Source organism: Pogoniulus pusillus, chromosome 10 (genome assembly GCF_015220805.1).
Source record: "Pogoniulus pusillus isolate bPogPus1 chromosome 10, bPogPus1.pri, whole genome shotgun sequence".
Taxonomy (NCBI): domain Eukaryota; kingdom Metazoa; phylum Chordata; class Aves; order Piciformes; family Lybiidae; genus Pogoniulus; species Pogoniulus pusillus.
Genome location: NC_087273.1, coordinates 9,063,559 through 9,078,556, shown reverse-complemented (window position 1 = coordinate 9,078,556; position 14,998 = coordinate 9,063,559). Strand labels below are relative to the sequence as shown.

Genomic DNA, 14,998 nt, shown 5'->3' with positions numbered 1-14,998 from the left:
TGGTAGTGTTTAGCACTTAGTAGTACGAGATGTACTGCAATATGATCTGCTTGAGGTTTGTGGTAATAGAGATGGGTTAAGCATTGTACAACCAAAGCTTATCAATACTTCAAGGGTAAGTGTTAGGATAATGGGACCAGGCTTTTTCTCAGTTGTGCCCAGTGACAGGACAAGGGGTAACAGGTACAAGTTTGAACGTGGGAAGCTCCGTCTAAACACAAGGAGGAACTTCTTTAATTTAAGGATGATAGAGCACTGGAGCAGGCTGCCCAGAGTCTCCATCTCTTGAGTTATTCAGAACCCACTTGAATCCTGTCCTGTGCAACCTGTTTTAGGTAAACCTGCTCTGGCATGGGAGTTGGACTAGTTGATCTCCAGAGGTCAGGTCCAACCCCTGTCATTCTGTGATTCAGTTACAGGCACAGTCACTGGAGTCAGAGCTGGAAGACACTGTTGTTGTGTCATTAGCTCTGTGTTGATGTGTATGTTACATGTAACCCACAAGTGTTGCACCAGACAGTCTTGTTTATAGGTTTAGGGCCTAAACTCCTCTTTGTGAAGTGTACAGGTTTGGCCAAAATGAACAAGTATTAGAAAGATTCCTGAAAATCAGCATTAGACTCTTAAAAGGGAAAGGCCCTGAGCGTGTATATGAAACACGAGAGCATGGCTTGTGAAACAATCTCAGTTTCCTTTTGTTTGTAGTTGAGAGCTGGGGTATGGTTTGGTTTTGCATTATCAGCAGCAAGTCCTTCAGTAGAGGAAAGATGATTAGAAGCTTTCTAGGAGATTGGGTTGATCTTGCCATATTTAAATTCCTCATGAATACAGGAGTACACTGAAGCCAAACCAGTGTAAAGCAGCAACATATCATGTACTTTGGGCTAAGAGAAGGAAGCCTTGGTGCAAGTGAGGAATGACAGGATGCCTTTGTTACAGCTGTTGTGACAGCCCTTCAGCTGGCTCCTTCCACTGTGCCTTCGATTTTAAGAGCTGTGTTTGTCTCTCTCTCTGTAGCACGTAAACAGGAGATTATCAAGGTTACTGAGCAGTTGATTGAAGCTATCAACAATGGAGACTTCGAAGCTTACACGTAAGTTTTCTGATTTTGGGAGCAGTGAGGAGAGTTGATGTGTTTGACACTCTATGTGCGAGTGTGGATGCTGGATATGAGTGTGTTTGTCAGTTAAAAGAGAAACAGTTGAAATATCTCATTTCACTAATGATGTAAAAGGTGAAAAAAAATACCCTTTGGATTGCACAGAAGCAGTTTTTAAGACTCACCAATAAAAATTCCTAGATGTAATACTGTTGCCTCAGAACGTCTTTGGCATTCTTGGGTGTTTAGTCAGAAGATGATTTCATGAAATCTGGTCTACCTGAAGTAAGCTGCCAAAGTTACTAATTGAAGTGAAACCACAACTTCTCTACTTGTCCCCGTTTATGTTCTGTTCTTTTCCAGTGTGATAGCACAGGTAAGTCAGGAATCTAATAGGAATAAAGGGAACATTTAGAAAGTAATCTCTGCAGAGTTATGTTACACAACTGCACTGTTCATTACAGAATTTCTTCTTCCCACAGAAAAATCTGTGATCCAGGCCTTACATCTTTTGAACCTGAAGCTTTGGGTAATCTAGTAGAAGGGATGGACTTCCATCGGTTTTACTTTGAAAATGGTAAGCATAGCTTCTTCATCACTGTCAGCCTTCATCTGTTCCCTTTGTCTGTGTTTTCTCTGGTCTCGTTAGCATTTTGGCTTGGGAGTTCATTGATTTGGCCAGGGAAAAGAGTATTATTTTTTAAAGGTTTCAGTCTATGTCTTTTTCTGCCTGTTAGTGCTATGCTCATTCATGGAGGGCATCCTGGATAGCAGAGTATTGTTTCAGATATTCAAAAAGAGGCAGTCAAGATATATAAGAGAAAAAACAAACCATGGATGAGTAACTCTCATACTTGTGTTTTTTCCACTGGGAGAAAGACTATAATTAAATCTTGCTGAAATAATGATGCGAGGCAGAAAAAATACCCTGGAGCTTTCAGTCACAAGTAAACGTTCCTGCATATAGCACCATTGACTTGTGAGGCCTTCTTTGGCAGGGTCTTTTTTTTTTGTTCAGAAGATGATTTATACTCATACTCTGAGTATACTTAAAAGAAAGGTCACTGAATCGTGTGATTACAGTGATTGCAGCTAACAGCTCTTCAGTGATGCACTGGGGAAGGCAGCCTGGTCTGTCTGCAGCACTGAGGATCCGATTGGCTGTCTTGTGTATTGCTGTGCATGTGAATATATTAAAAACATCAACATATGTAATACATATTGCAATCATGTCAGCTATAAGAAATAAAACTTACCCCTAGAGGGGATTAAATAACATTATAGGGGGTCATGTAAAGCATGTAACCATAAAATAGACTTATGATACTCCTGAATTCTTTCATCTCAAAACCAGCGTTTTCCATATTTTTCCTTAAAAAACATTTCCTTTCTTTACTGCTGCTGTTTAGTTTTCATAGGTCACAGCACTCAATTAAATATGTCACAAGATTAAGTTAAAAAATGAACTCTTTTGACTGAAAATATTATGTACATGTGTCACATGGCATCAGACATAGTGTTGTGAGTGACCTGACCTAGGTGATCTACTCTGGCAGGGGGTTTGGACTCGATGATCTCTCGAGGTCCCTTCCAGCCCCAGAATGGTGATTCTCTGAAATAATCTGTACTATTGAGCACTGGATTAGTTTTCTTACAGGAAAGGGGAAAACATACTTGATTCTGTGTCTGTGCTCATTTCTGCAGTGTATTTGAGCTAGACATCAATTGTGATAGTCTGCAAAGACTTAAATCATAGACTCATACAGTCATAGAGTCAGTCAGGGTTGGAAGGGACCACAAGGATCATCTGGTTCCAAGCCCCCATCTTCAGGGATGGGGCCTCAACCACCTCCCTGGGCAACCCATTCCAGGCTCTCACCACTCTCATGCTGAACAACTTCTTCCTTATGTCCAGTCTGAACCTACCCACCTCCAGCTTTGCTCCGTGATATTGCAGATTGCTTTGTATCACCTCATCTTGAGATTTTTGTTCTGTGCAAAAGCAAAGTAAGCCCTAAGCAGTCCTGCTTTGCAGGGGAATTGAAGGACTATGATCTCTGGAGGTCCTTGTGCGATTCTATGACTAATTCTGTCTTGCATGGAGAAAATGTAATTTCTCCTCTGTGTGTGTATGTGTGTGTTTGTTCCTAGCTTTATCCAAAAGTAACAAGCCAATCCACACCATTATCCTCAACCCTCATGTCCACCTGGTGGGTGAGGACGCTGCCTGCATCGCATACATCCGGCTGACGCAGTACATGGACGGCAGTGGGATGCCAAAGACTATGCAGTCAGAGGAGACACGGGTCTGGCACCGCCGCGACGGGAAGTGGCAGAACGTTCATTTTCACCGTTCAGGGTCACCAACAGTACCTATCAAGTAAGAAACAATTCAGACCACAAGCTTAAACTATATAGGTCAGACCAGATAGTCAGATAGCTGCTTTTGGCCTTAAAAACTACAAAACCGTTCTCTTGATAGTGTAATTTCTTGTGGTCATTTATGCAGTGTGTATTATATTCAGTAGTGTGCAGATAGTATTGGTGCAGTTATTTTTTAAATGATGCTTTGTTTTGTTGTTGTTGGTTTTGACTGTGATGCCCACTGAATCCAACTTACTCCCTGAACTGACAGCTTGGAGAGCAGAAAAAATATGATCATGTAGAGAAGGCTTGATACAAATCACACACAATAAGATTGGAAAACCTGAAATAGAACATCAGGAAAATCTGAACCAATAAAAAAGCAGTAGATTACATGGAACCGTTAGAGCTGACCAGAAGATTTCAAGGTAAAAAGTGTCACTGCTCTGAAAAAATGAAGGTTGAGTAATACTTGGTGTGATTTCCAGCCATGTCTACTTACTCAGGCCTCGTTATTTTCACTGCAGGTTGGTTTTGAGCCAGTTTACATTGTAATTAAGTTATACAAGTACCTATCACATTCTTACCTCTTTTCCCACACACTCTCTGCTTAACCACTGAGTAGTTGCTGATAATCACAGTTCCTGTATGGATCAGCCTCTCTCTTCTCACCATTTTCCTCTTGTTCACTTGGGCATCTCTGCATGCCCTCTCATACCCTCGGAGTCACGCTGTGACTCACCCCAAGCAAACCTGAATTCTTGGAGCCAGATTTTCAGCAGTGCCAGGTACAGCACACCCGTAGTTACAATAACACAATGAAGAATCACAGCTTGTGCTCAAGCCCTTTGCTTTTCTTCTACTAGCAGCCTTCACTAGTGCTGCTGTGCTCCTCAGAGCCTAACCTCACTGACTTCTGGCCTAGGTTTGGCTCTTTCCAAATTGGATAGCACTGGTGTAGGCTTCAATGTAGCCATGTGCAAGCCCTCTGTATAGGACAGAATTACATTTGTGTGAGATGTCTTAACGTGGATAGTGTCTGAATTTCCTGGTGTGCATGGTAAGAGTTTAGATTGCATCCTTTGAGCTCCATCCATATTTTACAACTTGCAACATTGTTGTACTATATGTAATAATGCTTGATACACTAAGGAACGTCATAGAATGAAGTGTTAAACTTCAGGGGGCATGAATTGTCTTTTGTTTTGAGTTTTTTTACTTTTTAGGAAAAAAGAATTCAGTTACCTAGGGATACCTAATGAATTTTGCTTAAAAAATGTGAAACCAATGGGAGCAGGAACTATGTCACATATCACATTCCACCTGCACTGCCAGCGTTTAAAGAGAGAATATTGAAAGAGCAGTTGCATTTCTTTGGAATGCAGTGTTATGTACATTTTTGGTGTTTTCCTAAAGGAGAATTCTGTCAAAGAATCTGCCCTGGCTATGTGTAGAGCCAGAGAGTGTAAGTGAGAGAAGTGAAAGCTTCAACTTGACACCTGCACCCTGGGCACTAGATGTTTATATCAGAGCGATGTGAATTAGTCTAGATAATAATTTAGTCTTGTCTTTAGGTTTTGGAGGTTTTCTCTCTCTTTTTTTTTTTGAGAAAAGTTTTGGGACAGAGGTGATATAAATTCCTTTTTTAACATAAGCATATTTAAAGGAAAGAATTATAAAGACAGAAGGTCATTTTATGGACTTGTTTATATCATAGTCTAAAACATTGTTGTTCTGATGGTTAGAAACCTTACTTTCCCATCTAAATTTTAGTTTGTATTCAGTGTGTCTTTAATTATTCTTTCATTGTCATTGCTCTATAGTGGAAATAGATATGCAAACATGAGCTGTTCCATATAAAGGCTGATTAGATCACTTCCCACCTTCTATTTTCATGGGGTAAATAAACAATGCTAACTTGGTTGGCTTTTTCTTGGCTACCTTAATAGCTTTTCACTGTCTTTTTTAGTTTGAGGTTTGTCATTTCATTAGTGTGAGTTCTTCTGAAACACTGTGTACAGTTGCGGCCAGGGCTTTATTTAACTTGACAATGTTCTTCTTTTCCCTGTGGAGAATGCCACATCTACTATCTTCTGGCATGGGTTTTGCACTTTTGTCACCTGTATCACGTCAGCAGGTCATCTAAACTGGCCACCTATTTATCCTCAGCTGCCATTTCCAAGCAAGGACTGTACAGAAACTAATGCTGTGTGTAGCTTTGTACTTCTGCTATTACCTGTAACATTTCTGGATTACCCAGCCCTCAAGTTTATCTGGTGGTTCTTTCCCTTTGTATTTATGGTGCCTTTCACCTAAGTGTAAGTGTACTACCTGAGATCACTCCTGCTTGTGCTCAGGTCCTTGGCAGAGACTAGCAAGTCTTCTTTAGGCTAACAGTTGTCCTCTCAGCCCAGGCACTGTCATTTTTATTTGACTTATCTTACACTTTCTTCCTCTAATCCCCAGCTTCTCCAGTGTAAGGGGTAGTTTCCTTTCTGGCACCTTCTATAACCCATCCTGAACATCTTTTTAGGCTACCTTAGACTTCACTTTTCTCAGCCAGAGCAGCAGTGTAGCAGTAACTCCATTTCAGGAAAACTACATAAAATGTTTAATGAAAACAGTGTTCTAAATTATCCTTCCCTTCTAACTGTTTCTAAATGTTTATTTAGTTACTGCCAATACACAGTAGATAATAATGGCACTTCCATAATAAAATGTATTTAAATGTAAAGTCTGGAGAAGAGTTTCAAATCTAATAAGTTTGTAGAAGCACTTAGAGCTGTGATCTGCTTTTACAAGCACTGTGTCCTAGCCGATGTCTCAGCAGTTGCTGCAAGCACAGTACTATACTTGTTTTCAGTGCTACAGCAAGAAGTGTGCATAAATCTGAGGGCAGAAATAAGCTCTTTGGCAGCTACAGGAATATGGAAAAGTTTCCTTAGAGCAGATAATTTACTTGGAAAAAAAACATGAGCACACATGTAGGTTTAATTTATAAATAAATGTTATTTGTAGTTTTTGGCTGTGAGTGAGACAAGACAAACTTTGGTTTCTGGCTTGTCCATTGTTTTTCTCTGAGTGATCTGTCTGATGGCAGGAAATTTTTCTGTATTCCATGTTTTTAAGAACTTGTGCTGATGTGTCTGCATATACACAGAGTGGACCTGCATGATGCGGGCAGTCAAAGGGCTGTGGGACCTAAAACTGACTCCCAGGCCTAAACTCAGACCTGAGGTTCCCAGGCTTTTGTATTACTTCACTTGTTACACCTTGCACCTTCTTATACTTTGAGTAAAATACCAAACAACAGGAAGACTTCAGTAAAGAGTTTGTTCTGTGTTTGTACAGTGCCTAGCACAGCGGGATCCCAGTCATGACTTCGGGCCCTAGATGCTACGGTAATACAACTAGTATTTTCAGCTGAGTTAGTTAACTACTTGCTTACACATTCCTTTTCTTTGGTTTTCTCTTTGCATACTTTGCTCTCGCATGTCTTGCATGTAAATAACACCTGATTCCTCCCTGTACTTGGTTTGGGTTTTGTGTGAGAATCTCGGTCCGTGGCAGTGTCTGTAACGTACGTGCTGAGGAAGCAGGTTAAACTTGGAGACTTCCCTCTGAATTCTGCCCTCTTTCCTTTAAGAAATGGGTTAAGGAGCTTTGGCTTCCTGCCTCAGTTTCCTTTTTCATTTTAACAGCCTCTCTGGCATGTTGTAAAGATGGAAAATGTCTGTAAAGTGGTTTGAAAAATAAAAAGAATGTTTTGCCTGAGCGTTTGGGGTTTTCTTTTCCCTTGGTTTTCCTCACAGCATTGTGTTAAATGATCTTCAGAAGATTATACTTTAAATAGTAGTGGCTAACACTTGAGCATGTATTGTAAACTGGTGGTGATGTTACTTCAGTAATGGCAATCTGTTGTTTTTTTGTCTCCTTCCTCCTAGCTAAAAATATCAGCGGTGCCGCTCTTGCATTTTCTGTACCCAACGCACCTGGTTGATTACCATCTTGGCCATCCCGTTCTCTTCATGCATGTTTCTGAGTGCATGAAGTTGTGAAGGTTCTTCATGTAACACATTTTGTGATGCACCATGTTGCTGTATATTCCATCTGTACACTGTTAACATTTCAATGAAGGTGATGTTCCATGCAAATAGAGGATAACGAGGCATAAAAGACAAAGCAAATAGTTGATGGACAGCAGTAGACGCAGAATACATTTGTCACTTTCTCCATTTATGCCAAGTTTTGACAGGCAACTTTAAAAACTATCCTGTTTATTAAAAAAAAAGAAACAAAAAGAAAAGAAAAAAAGGTACATTTTACCCATTCTTTTTTTCTTTTAAAAACTGGGGTTTTTTGACTCCTCTGTTTCCCCAGAGTCCCAGGATTTTGCTTTGGTTCTGGTAGGCACGGTCAGGATTTCCGCTGGCAGCTCCATTACTGGACAACAGATTTTTACGACAGCACGTAGATGGACAAAATCACTGATAAATGTGGAAGTGATAATATCTTGGCTTTCTACCAGCTGAAGCCTTTTAGTTCATTAGTCTGTGCAAACTGGAAAAATCTCATCATTTATTGGCTTGGTCACTTCAGAATTAACCATCAGTGTTCTAGGGAGCCAGCAGCTTCTCTATACCCTTTTGGCTCTTTTCTTTCTTATTCTATTGGATGATTAACCAAAATAAAAAGCATATTTTAGATTTAAGTGATGACTGAAGGGCAATTTTTGAGGACTAAAATGGAAGAATAGAGAATATTTGTTATCGCTTCTAGGGCTTACTGTAGATTTTTTAAGGAGGCTTTAAAACCTCTAAAGTTGGTTAAGCTGTAGACCAGATGTGCTTAAGAAATATTAGGCCATAAAAACTTAGTATGAAGAGTTTACTTTCCGCTGCTGCTGTTGCTTCTCTGGAAACAAGAAGGACTTTGAAGATGATTAGGGGACTAGAACATCTCTCTTATGGAGAAAGGCCGAGGGACTTGGGGCTTTTTAGCCTAGAGAGCAGAAGACTGAGAGGGGATTTTACCAATACTTACAGCTTTGGTGAGTGTCAGGAGGATGGGGCCAGTCTTTTTTCAGTGGTGCTTAGTGACAGCACAAGAGGTAAGGGGCACGGTCTTGAGCATGGGAAGTTCCTTCTAAACCTGAGGAGTAACTTCTTTCTTTGGAGGGTGGTGGAGCACTGGAACAGGCTGCCCAGAAAGGTGGTGAAGTCTTCATCTCTGGAGTCATTCCAAACCCACCTGGCTGCTGTCCTATACAACCTGCTCTGGCAAGGAGGCTGGACTCGATCTCCAGAGGTCCCTGCCACACCTCTTCCCCCTGGCCATTCTGTGAAACACATTGTGAATACACCAGATTTCTAGTAAGACTCTTAGCACTTGAAAACAGATTGGTTTCTCCTCCCTCTTCTCCCTCAGTGTGCTCTTGGTCTCTCCAATCCCTCCTGCAGCATTACAGGATCAAGGACAGCATTTCGCAGCCTTTACTAGCTCATGGTGGCCCTGACCCATTGCCACCACTGCCTGTGCACCGTGCAGGAGTGCTCTCGCTGTTAGCTCAGAACACAAACTGTCACGAGGACTAGTTTTGCTTCCTTTACACCTCGCTGTGTAAACACATCCTTGCAAGCTTATAGGTTTATTCCTTTCCACTCCTAGTAGAAAACCAGAGGGCTGGGTTATTTTTGTCATTGTTAATTGTTCTGTTTCCAGCAGGGCTCACTGTTCGCTGCGGCGCTGTACAGTGCATGGCATCTCAGTCAGTGTCCTTTTTAGTGGTGACAAATCTACAGCCTGGCAGCCTGGAGTTTTTAAACCAGGAAAGCTTCCTAATTTGTATCATTTCACCTTTCTGTGTTGATTACTAATCAAAAACAGTTCTTAAACATGTTGATGTTGTTACTAGTGGATGTATGGTAGACGGATTTCAGCTTCTCTAATAATTACTACATGATTTTAAACAATATATACTTAAAATAAGCATCTACAATAAATGTGTTGAGCCATATTAACCTGCCAATGGGATCTGTGAAAACAAGCAATGGCCTCTTTTTTAATTTCTTTTTCTCATCTTTTTGTTTTGTTTTGGGTTTGTTTGGGTTTTTTTTGTGAAGCAGCTCTAAGTGGCATAAATGTACTTAAGATTAACAAATTAGGTGTAGGGTGGGTTTATTTCCTTTTTATACTCCTAACATAGCATGTGGTGTTGACGTATTAATGTAGACCAAGTTTGTCTTCCACACCAAGCCGTGAGGAAATTGTGATTTGTTCTCTCCACCACAACCAAACTAATACACTTCTGTCATTTTGGAACACTGCAGTTTACCATGGGACACAGTGTACATATTTCTTGCCATAATGGTAAATGATTGATATATTTAAGAATTAATAAATTTGTGATTTCTGCCAACATTGTGCTTGTGTTTTGATTTTTCCATTCAGCTGTGATTTTTTTTCCCACTGGAAAATGTGTGGTGTCTGAATTGAGTCGGAGACAGAGTTGCAGTTTCTTAGGAGCTGCTCTTGGAGTTTGAAAATCTGAGTGCTTGCTTTGGTGATTTGTCTTTTGGTTAGTTCTTCACTGCCTCTCCTTAGAACCTGTTTGTACACTGTTGACACTCTATTTGCTGACAGATTTGATTCATAGATCCCTACTTAGAAGTGGTTTAAGTAATTTGCACGTTTCTGTAGCTGCCTTAACTGTTTCACATGCTGAATGTGTAACAGAACATGCTGTAAGAGCCATTCATTGTATGTTTAGAATTGTAGACCATAAAATACATTAAAGTCTATAAATAATTAGCATTTAAAGTAATGTACCACTTTAAAAACTATCATAAATGTCTGCAGTGATTTTAGTCTCTCTTCTTCTTTGCTGAGCCACATCTGAGAACAGTCCTTTATACCAGCAGAGAAGAAATACCGAGGCAGCAGAGGAGAGGAGACAACTTCCAGCCTTCAAGGGTCATGAAGTTCAGAGCCAGATGATTTCTCCAGCTCTGTGCCAGGGCCAGCGTAGTGGAGAGCCAGAGCTGTAGCAGTGGTGTTGGTGTGGCGGTGATCCAGGAGCCTGTCGAAGGAGCAAGAGCCGATTCCTGCGTTAGTAAAAATGTCACTGCTCCCTTTTGGGTGGTTTTGCTGTCTGCTTCTAAACAGCAGAAAAAGAGTCAGGAGGGTGGAATGTTTAGGGGAACCCCTGGGGAAGCTAAAGCTGTTTAGTCTGTTGGGAGGGTTTATATTTTGCCAGATCGCTTCTACCTGGTTTGTTTACTCATTGTTTTTTTTCCCACTGAATGTTATTCCAGAAATCAGTTTGACTTCCATTTTAACTGTGTGCCTGCAGTAAGCTGTTTGACAGCAGTGGAGTTGCTACTGATCACAGGTATGTAGAGAAGACAGAGCAGTCTATAAAGCATCAAGACAAGGAGGGGGTGCAAGAATGCGTTTGCCAAGTGTCCTGGTGAATAAGGAAGGGGACAGCACTTTGGGGTTTCTATTTTTTGAGGGGTTTTTTATCGTGAGTGTCCTTTTGTAGCACAAATGTTTTAATGTGCTGCCTCCTGGTGGGTTTTGGTAATAGTGTTTTCTGTGCAGGAGTGCACAAGAAGATGCAATTCGTTCCGAGCAGAAAGGAACCAAAGCTTTCATGCATTCCCTTTTTTAATGTGGGTAAGGAACACAGGCAGAAGGCAGAGAGAACAGAGGCAGAGGCAGAAAACGCTCATTTGGTGGGTCCTGAACAGACATTGTACACGTACCTGGAGGACATCAGACTGATTCCACTTCCTGAAAATGGGGTTCCAGTTAAGAAAGCAAACATCCATCTCCTGGAGTTGTACATTAAATCTGGAGTTCATTGTGTCAGAGAAGATTCACTTCAGTGTTTCTTTAGTGTGCTATTAATCCTTTGTAATGTGTCATCTCCTTGGACTGTGTGCTCATGGAAAACACAATTACTTAGTTCTCGGGGCTCTCTGTTAAATGTGTACAGTCATACTTCAAACATAACTCGCCTTAAGAAAAGGCCATTAGTCAAAAGAGTAACTGTATTAGTAGTTGAATTGATCCAAATTGCTTCAGGAGATTCAGTTTCTTTTTTCCTAACAAAGTATTGGGAGAGTACAGCTTTGGGTAAATGGGTTACAAGTTCAGTGCTGCAAGGTCCAGCTGGTGAGTGTCTGGTTCCTGCAGGAGAGCCACTAACGTGTCTGTAGAGGAGCATAGGCAGGTTGTGATCAATTTGAGAGGGGAGACTTCTCTATCCTGAGGCCTACCCTTGCCTCTCTTGAACGAAATCTACATAGAGTAGACTGTAAGCTTTTCCTTTCTTCTCCCTGTTTTGCATAGATACCTTTGGCTGAACAGAACCAAGGCTGTGTGCATATAAAATGAGAAAGCAGCAATTCTACGTGCTCATGTGCTGCAGAACAGCAACAAAGGGCTGCTTGTTTCCAGCATGCTCTTACCCAGACTGAGCCCAGGAGAAAGGCACTACAGACAGTAAGTTTGAGGATGAGGAGAGCATTTAATCAGAGTGTGAAGGGAGGAGAATCAATGCAAGAAAGACAAGCTGATGGAAAACAGGGATTACAAGGTGCAGGGAGGAGGCAGCAGTATTGCTGTATTTAGAGAAAAGTCACATTATTTCTTGAAGGATGTTGCCAGAACCCAGCTGTGAGGCTGGGCCATGTTGTGACCTAATAGGGAATTTGGCCCATGTTACCTTTGTCACCATAATGACCTCTAACTAGTTAAGAGTTAAACAGTTGAATATGGCAAGTGGTTGGGACAAGGTTGCTTCCAGGAAAATAGCAAGGATCAGCTCAGTCTCTGGACAGAGAGTATCCTCTGAGAAGTTGCCTTAAAGTGCACTGTAGAACTTACCAGGAACCTGGGACACCTCTTGCCAGCTAATTACTCACTTTGCTATTCCCTGAGCTCAGCCCATAGAGGAAACATGCTGTCTCCTGTCAGGGCAAGACGAACAGCAGTGGGCATTACTGAGTTCCCTGCTCACTGTCAAGGATTTCCCAGTGTTCTGGCAGGTGGGTACTGGAGGAGAGGGGGGGCAAGGTTATCGGTAAACAGCTCCCTGCAGTGAGAGAGAGTTCATGGCTAACAAAGCAGACCTGAGCTTGGAAGGAAGAGACCCTTCCTCTTTCTTTCCCCACTCCTCTCTGACCGTTCTCAGGCATTCAAGGCTGGCCCTCTGAGAAGACAGCTTCCCAGGACCAAGGCCAGGACAGTCACAGAGCTTTAAGTAACACATGGCATCAGTAGACCATGCTAACAAGCAGACGGCCTGATAGTGGAGGTGAGAGCCCATGTTTGTGCACCTAGCAGCTCATTCTATAAGCAAGGTTATTGCTGAACCTAAGCAGAAATCACAGCCTTAGTAAGGATGGACAAGAGGGGAACTCCCAGGCACACCCCTGTTGTGCTACAGCAAGACATCAACTTAGACGCCAGGTAAAGCAGTTGCCATGTCCTCTGTCCTGGCAAGAGAGTAAGTAAGCAGCAGGAGCTCGGCGGTGTGGCTGATGGCAGAGTTAAGAGTGCTTACAGTTCTGGTGAGGAAAAAGTAAGTATATGAGCACAGTTGTGAAGGAAGGTGTTCATGAGCTATTGAGCTGTGCCCTCCATGCACAAGGCATTTGTGGGGATTGTCCTAAACTGAAGTTAACTGCAAAGAGCAGATGTCAATGTTGTGTAGACATAGCATTACCTCAAGTACTGGTGGTAGTGCTTGCTGCCCCATCTCTTGCATCATTTCTGGTGGGTGGATACCTGTGCTTCCTGTGGTGACTTTGTGACTCTGGCAGCCACTGCTTCAATACTCAGCAGGGTTCCCAGAGGATTCCCAACATGCTCTACTAGCTGATGGGTCAGCTGAGAGAATGATAGAGGAGAAGCAAAAATGGCAGGACCCCCAGAAGCTGGTGTAAGAAGCAGCTGATGAACTATCCTGCTGTTACTTACAAAGTGACAGAGGATGTTGTGAGCACAGAGCATCGCTCTGCTGGGTGTCACACCAACTCAGCAGTGTGCCTGGGGTGAAACAGCACAATTAATTATGCTCAATTAAGAGAAGTCCAAACCCAAGCAGCTCTTTTTCCATCGCTCACTTAACTCCTTTGCCACCAAGACCGTTGGGTCACAGTTGTTGCAGGAAAACAAAAATATTTGATCAGGGCAGGCAGACTCTGTTCCAAGTGCAGAGGATGATAGCCTGGCCCCTCAGGAGGCCTTACTAACTTCAGTGTAGAATCATAGAGTGGTTTGGGTTGGAAGGGACCTCCAAAGGTCATCTAGTCCAACCCCCCTGCAGCGAGCGTAAAACTGGGGACACCCTTTCCACATTTCAGTCTCCGCAGTTCTCTTTCCTCTTCTTGCATGTGCATGAGAGGAATGAAACACTTCCTATAAGGAACTCTGAAACTAACAATGGTGGCTTCTCTTTGTTTTTTCTGAGTAAAACTTACTAGAGGGTAAAGCACAGGCTGGGCCATGCTGAAACCTGCCTGTCTTTTTCATTGTGGCAAAAATGTGCTGCTTGGACCTTCATGCGTGAATTCTGTTCCTCCTGTGGGTACTTGAATTCCAAGTAAGGAAAAAACCAACACAGAACCAAACTCTGTGTGGAAAAGCCTTGTTAATATCCCACTGTGTTATAAAGGTGTTAAATGGTCAGTTCATTACTAAATGCATTACTAAAACAAGGTAAAGCTACTATCAGAAGTTAGCAAGGAGTGTTTCTAGTATTTCACATCAATACTCAGCCAGCAGAGGTAGGCTTAGAGAGCTTAACTGTCTTTTAAAGTGACATATGGATATTCTTTTGGCCTTGATCAAATGTAAACATTTTAAAGTAATACATTATAGTAAATTACAAAGATGACTTGCCAAATAATTCAGAAGTGGTTTGGAGAGCAGTTTGGTGACAGGTAGTGTTTGTTCTGGGTGAATAACTGGCAGCTTTGCGTTATTTTCTGTCTCCTAGCAGCTGCCTGAACACACTAACTTAGGAAATCCTCCCAGACTGCACTCCTTAAATCTGATTTTGCTGAAAAGTTAGCCCAAAAAGGAGTTTGAATACAGCAGAGCACCTTTACACGTCATCACATTGGTCGCATGCCCAGCCTACTCTTTGCAGGGTTTGTCTCTGATCCTCTGATTGGCCTTGAGGCTGCCTTTAGGATGTGGTGTAGATATGTGCACTTCAAACTCAGAGGTGGCATTTTCTATGCCTTCATTGTTGTTCTCTGTATCACTAATCTTCAGACTGTCTCTCTTAGACCCTGGAGAACCTGTGATTAGAGAGCTCCATGGAAGTTGCTCATTTCTGTCTTTCACTATCTCTAGTTCAAGACAGACAAGTACTCCATAGCTGTGTTGTTTAAGAACCTCAGAGTGTTAACCTAGTTGCCAGCATCCAAGAGAGACTCAGCTATAATCTGAATCTGCCCTAACTACTTAGGGCAGTGATTGAAATGGGGGGAAGAGAAGAGGGGAATTCTGCTGTGCAAC

The 14,998-nt window shown here is 42.0% G+C and overlaps 1 protein-coding gene across 19 annotated transcripts in view; it reads left to right on the top strand.

The window, feature by feature from the left end:
• CAMK2D (calcium/calmodulin dependent protein kinase II delta) overlaps positions 1-10,530 on the top strand; it is a 150,596-nt gene extending 140,066 nt beyond the window's left edge. For 7 of the 19 annotated variants that reach the window (XM_064149851.1, XM_064149840.1, XM_064149833.1 and 4 more), the window contains 4 exons: positions 1,018-1,093; positions 1,582-1,676; positions 3,251-3,479; positions 10,384-10,529. In XM_064149851.1, the coding sequence (XP_064005921.1) occupies positions 1,018-1,093; positions 1,582-1,676; positions 3,251-3,479; positions 10,384-10,459 (476 nt within the window). In that variant the 3' untranslated portion in view covers positions 10,460-10,529. Of the gene's footprint in view, positions 1-1,017; positions 1,094-1,581; positions 1,677-3,250; positions 3,484-6,814; positions 7,238-7,407; positions 9,882-10,383 lie in introns of those variants that run through there. The other 12 variants (XM_064149847.1, XM_064149846.1, XM_064149845.1 and 9 more) reach the window with 7 other exon arrangements.
• The last annotated feature ends 4,468 nt before the right edge of the window (positions 10,531-14,998 follow it).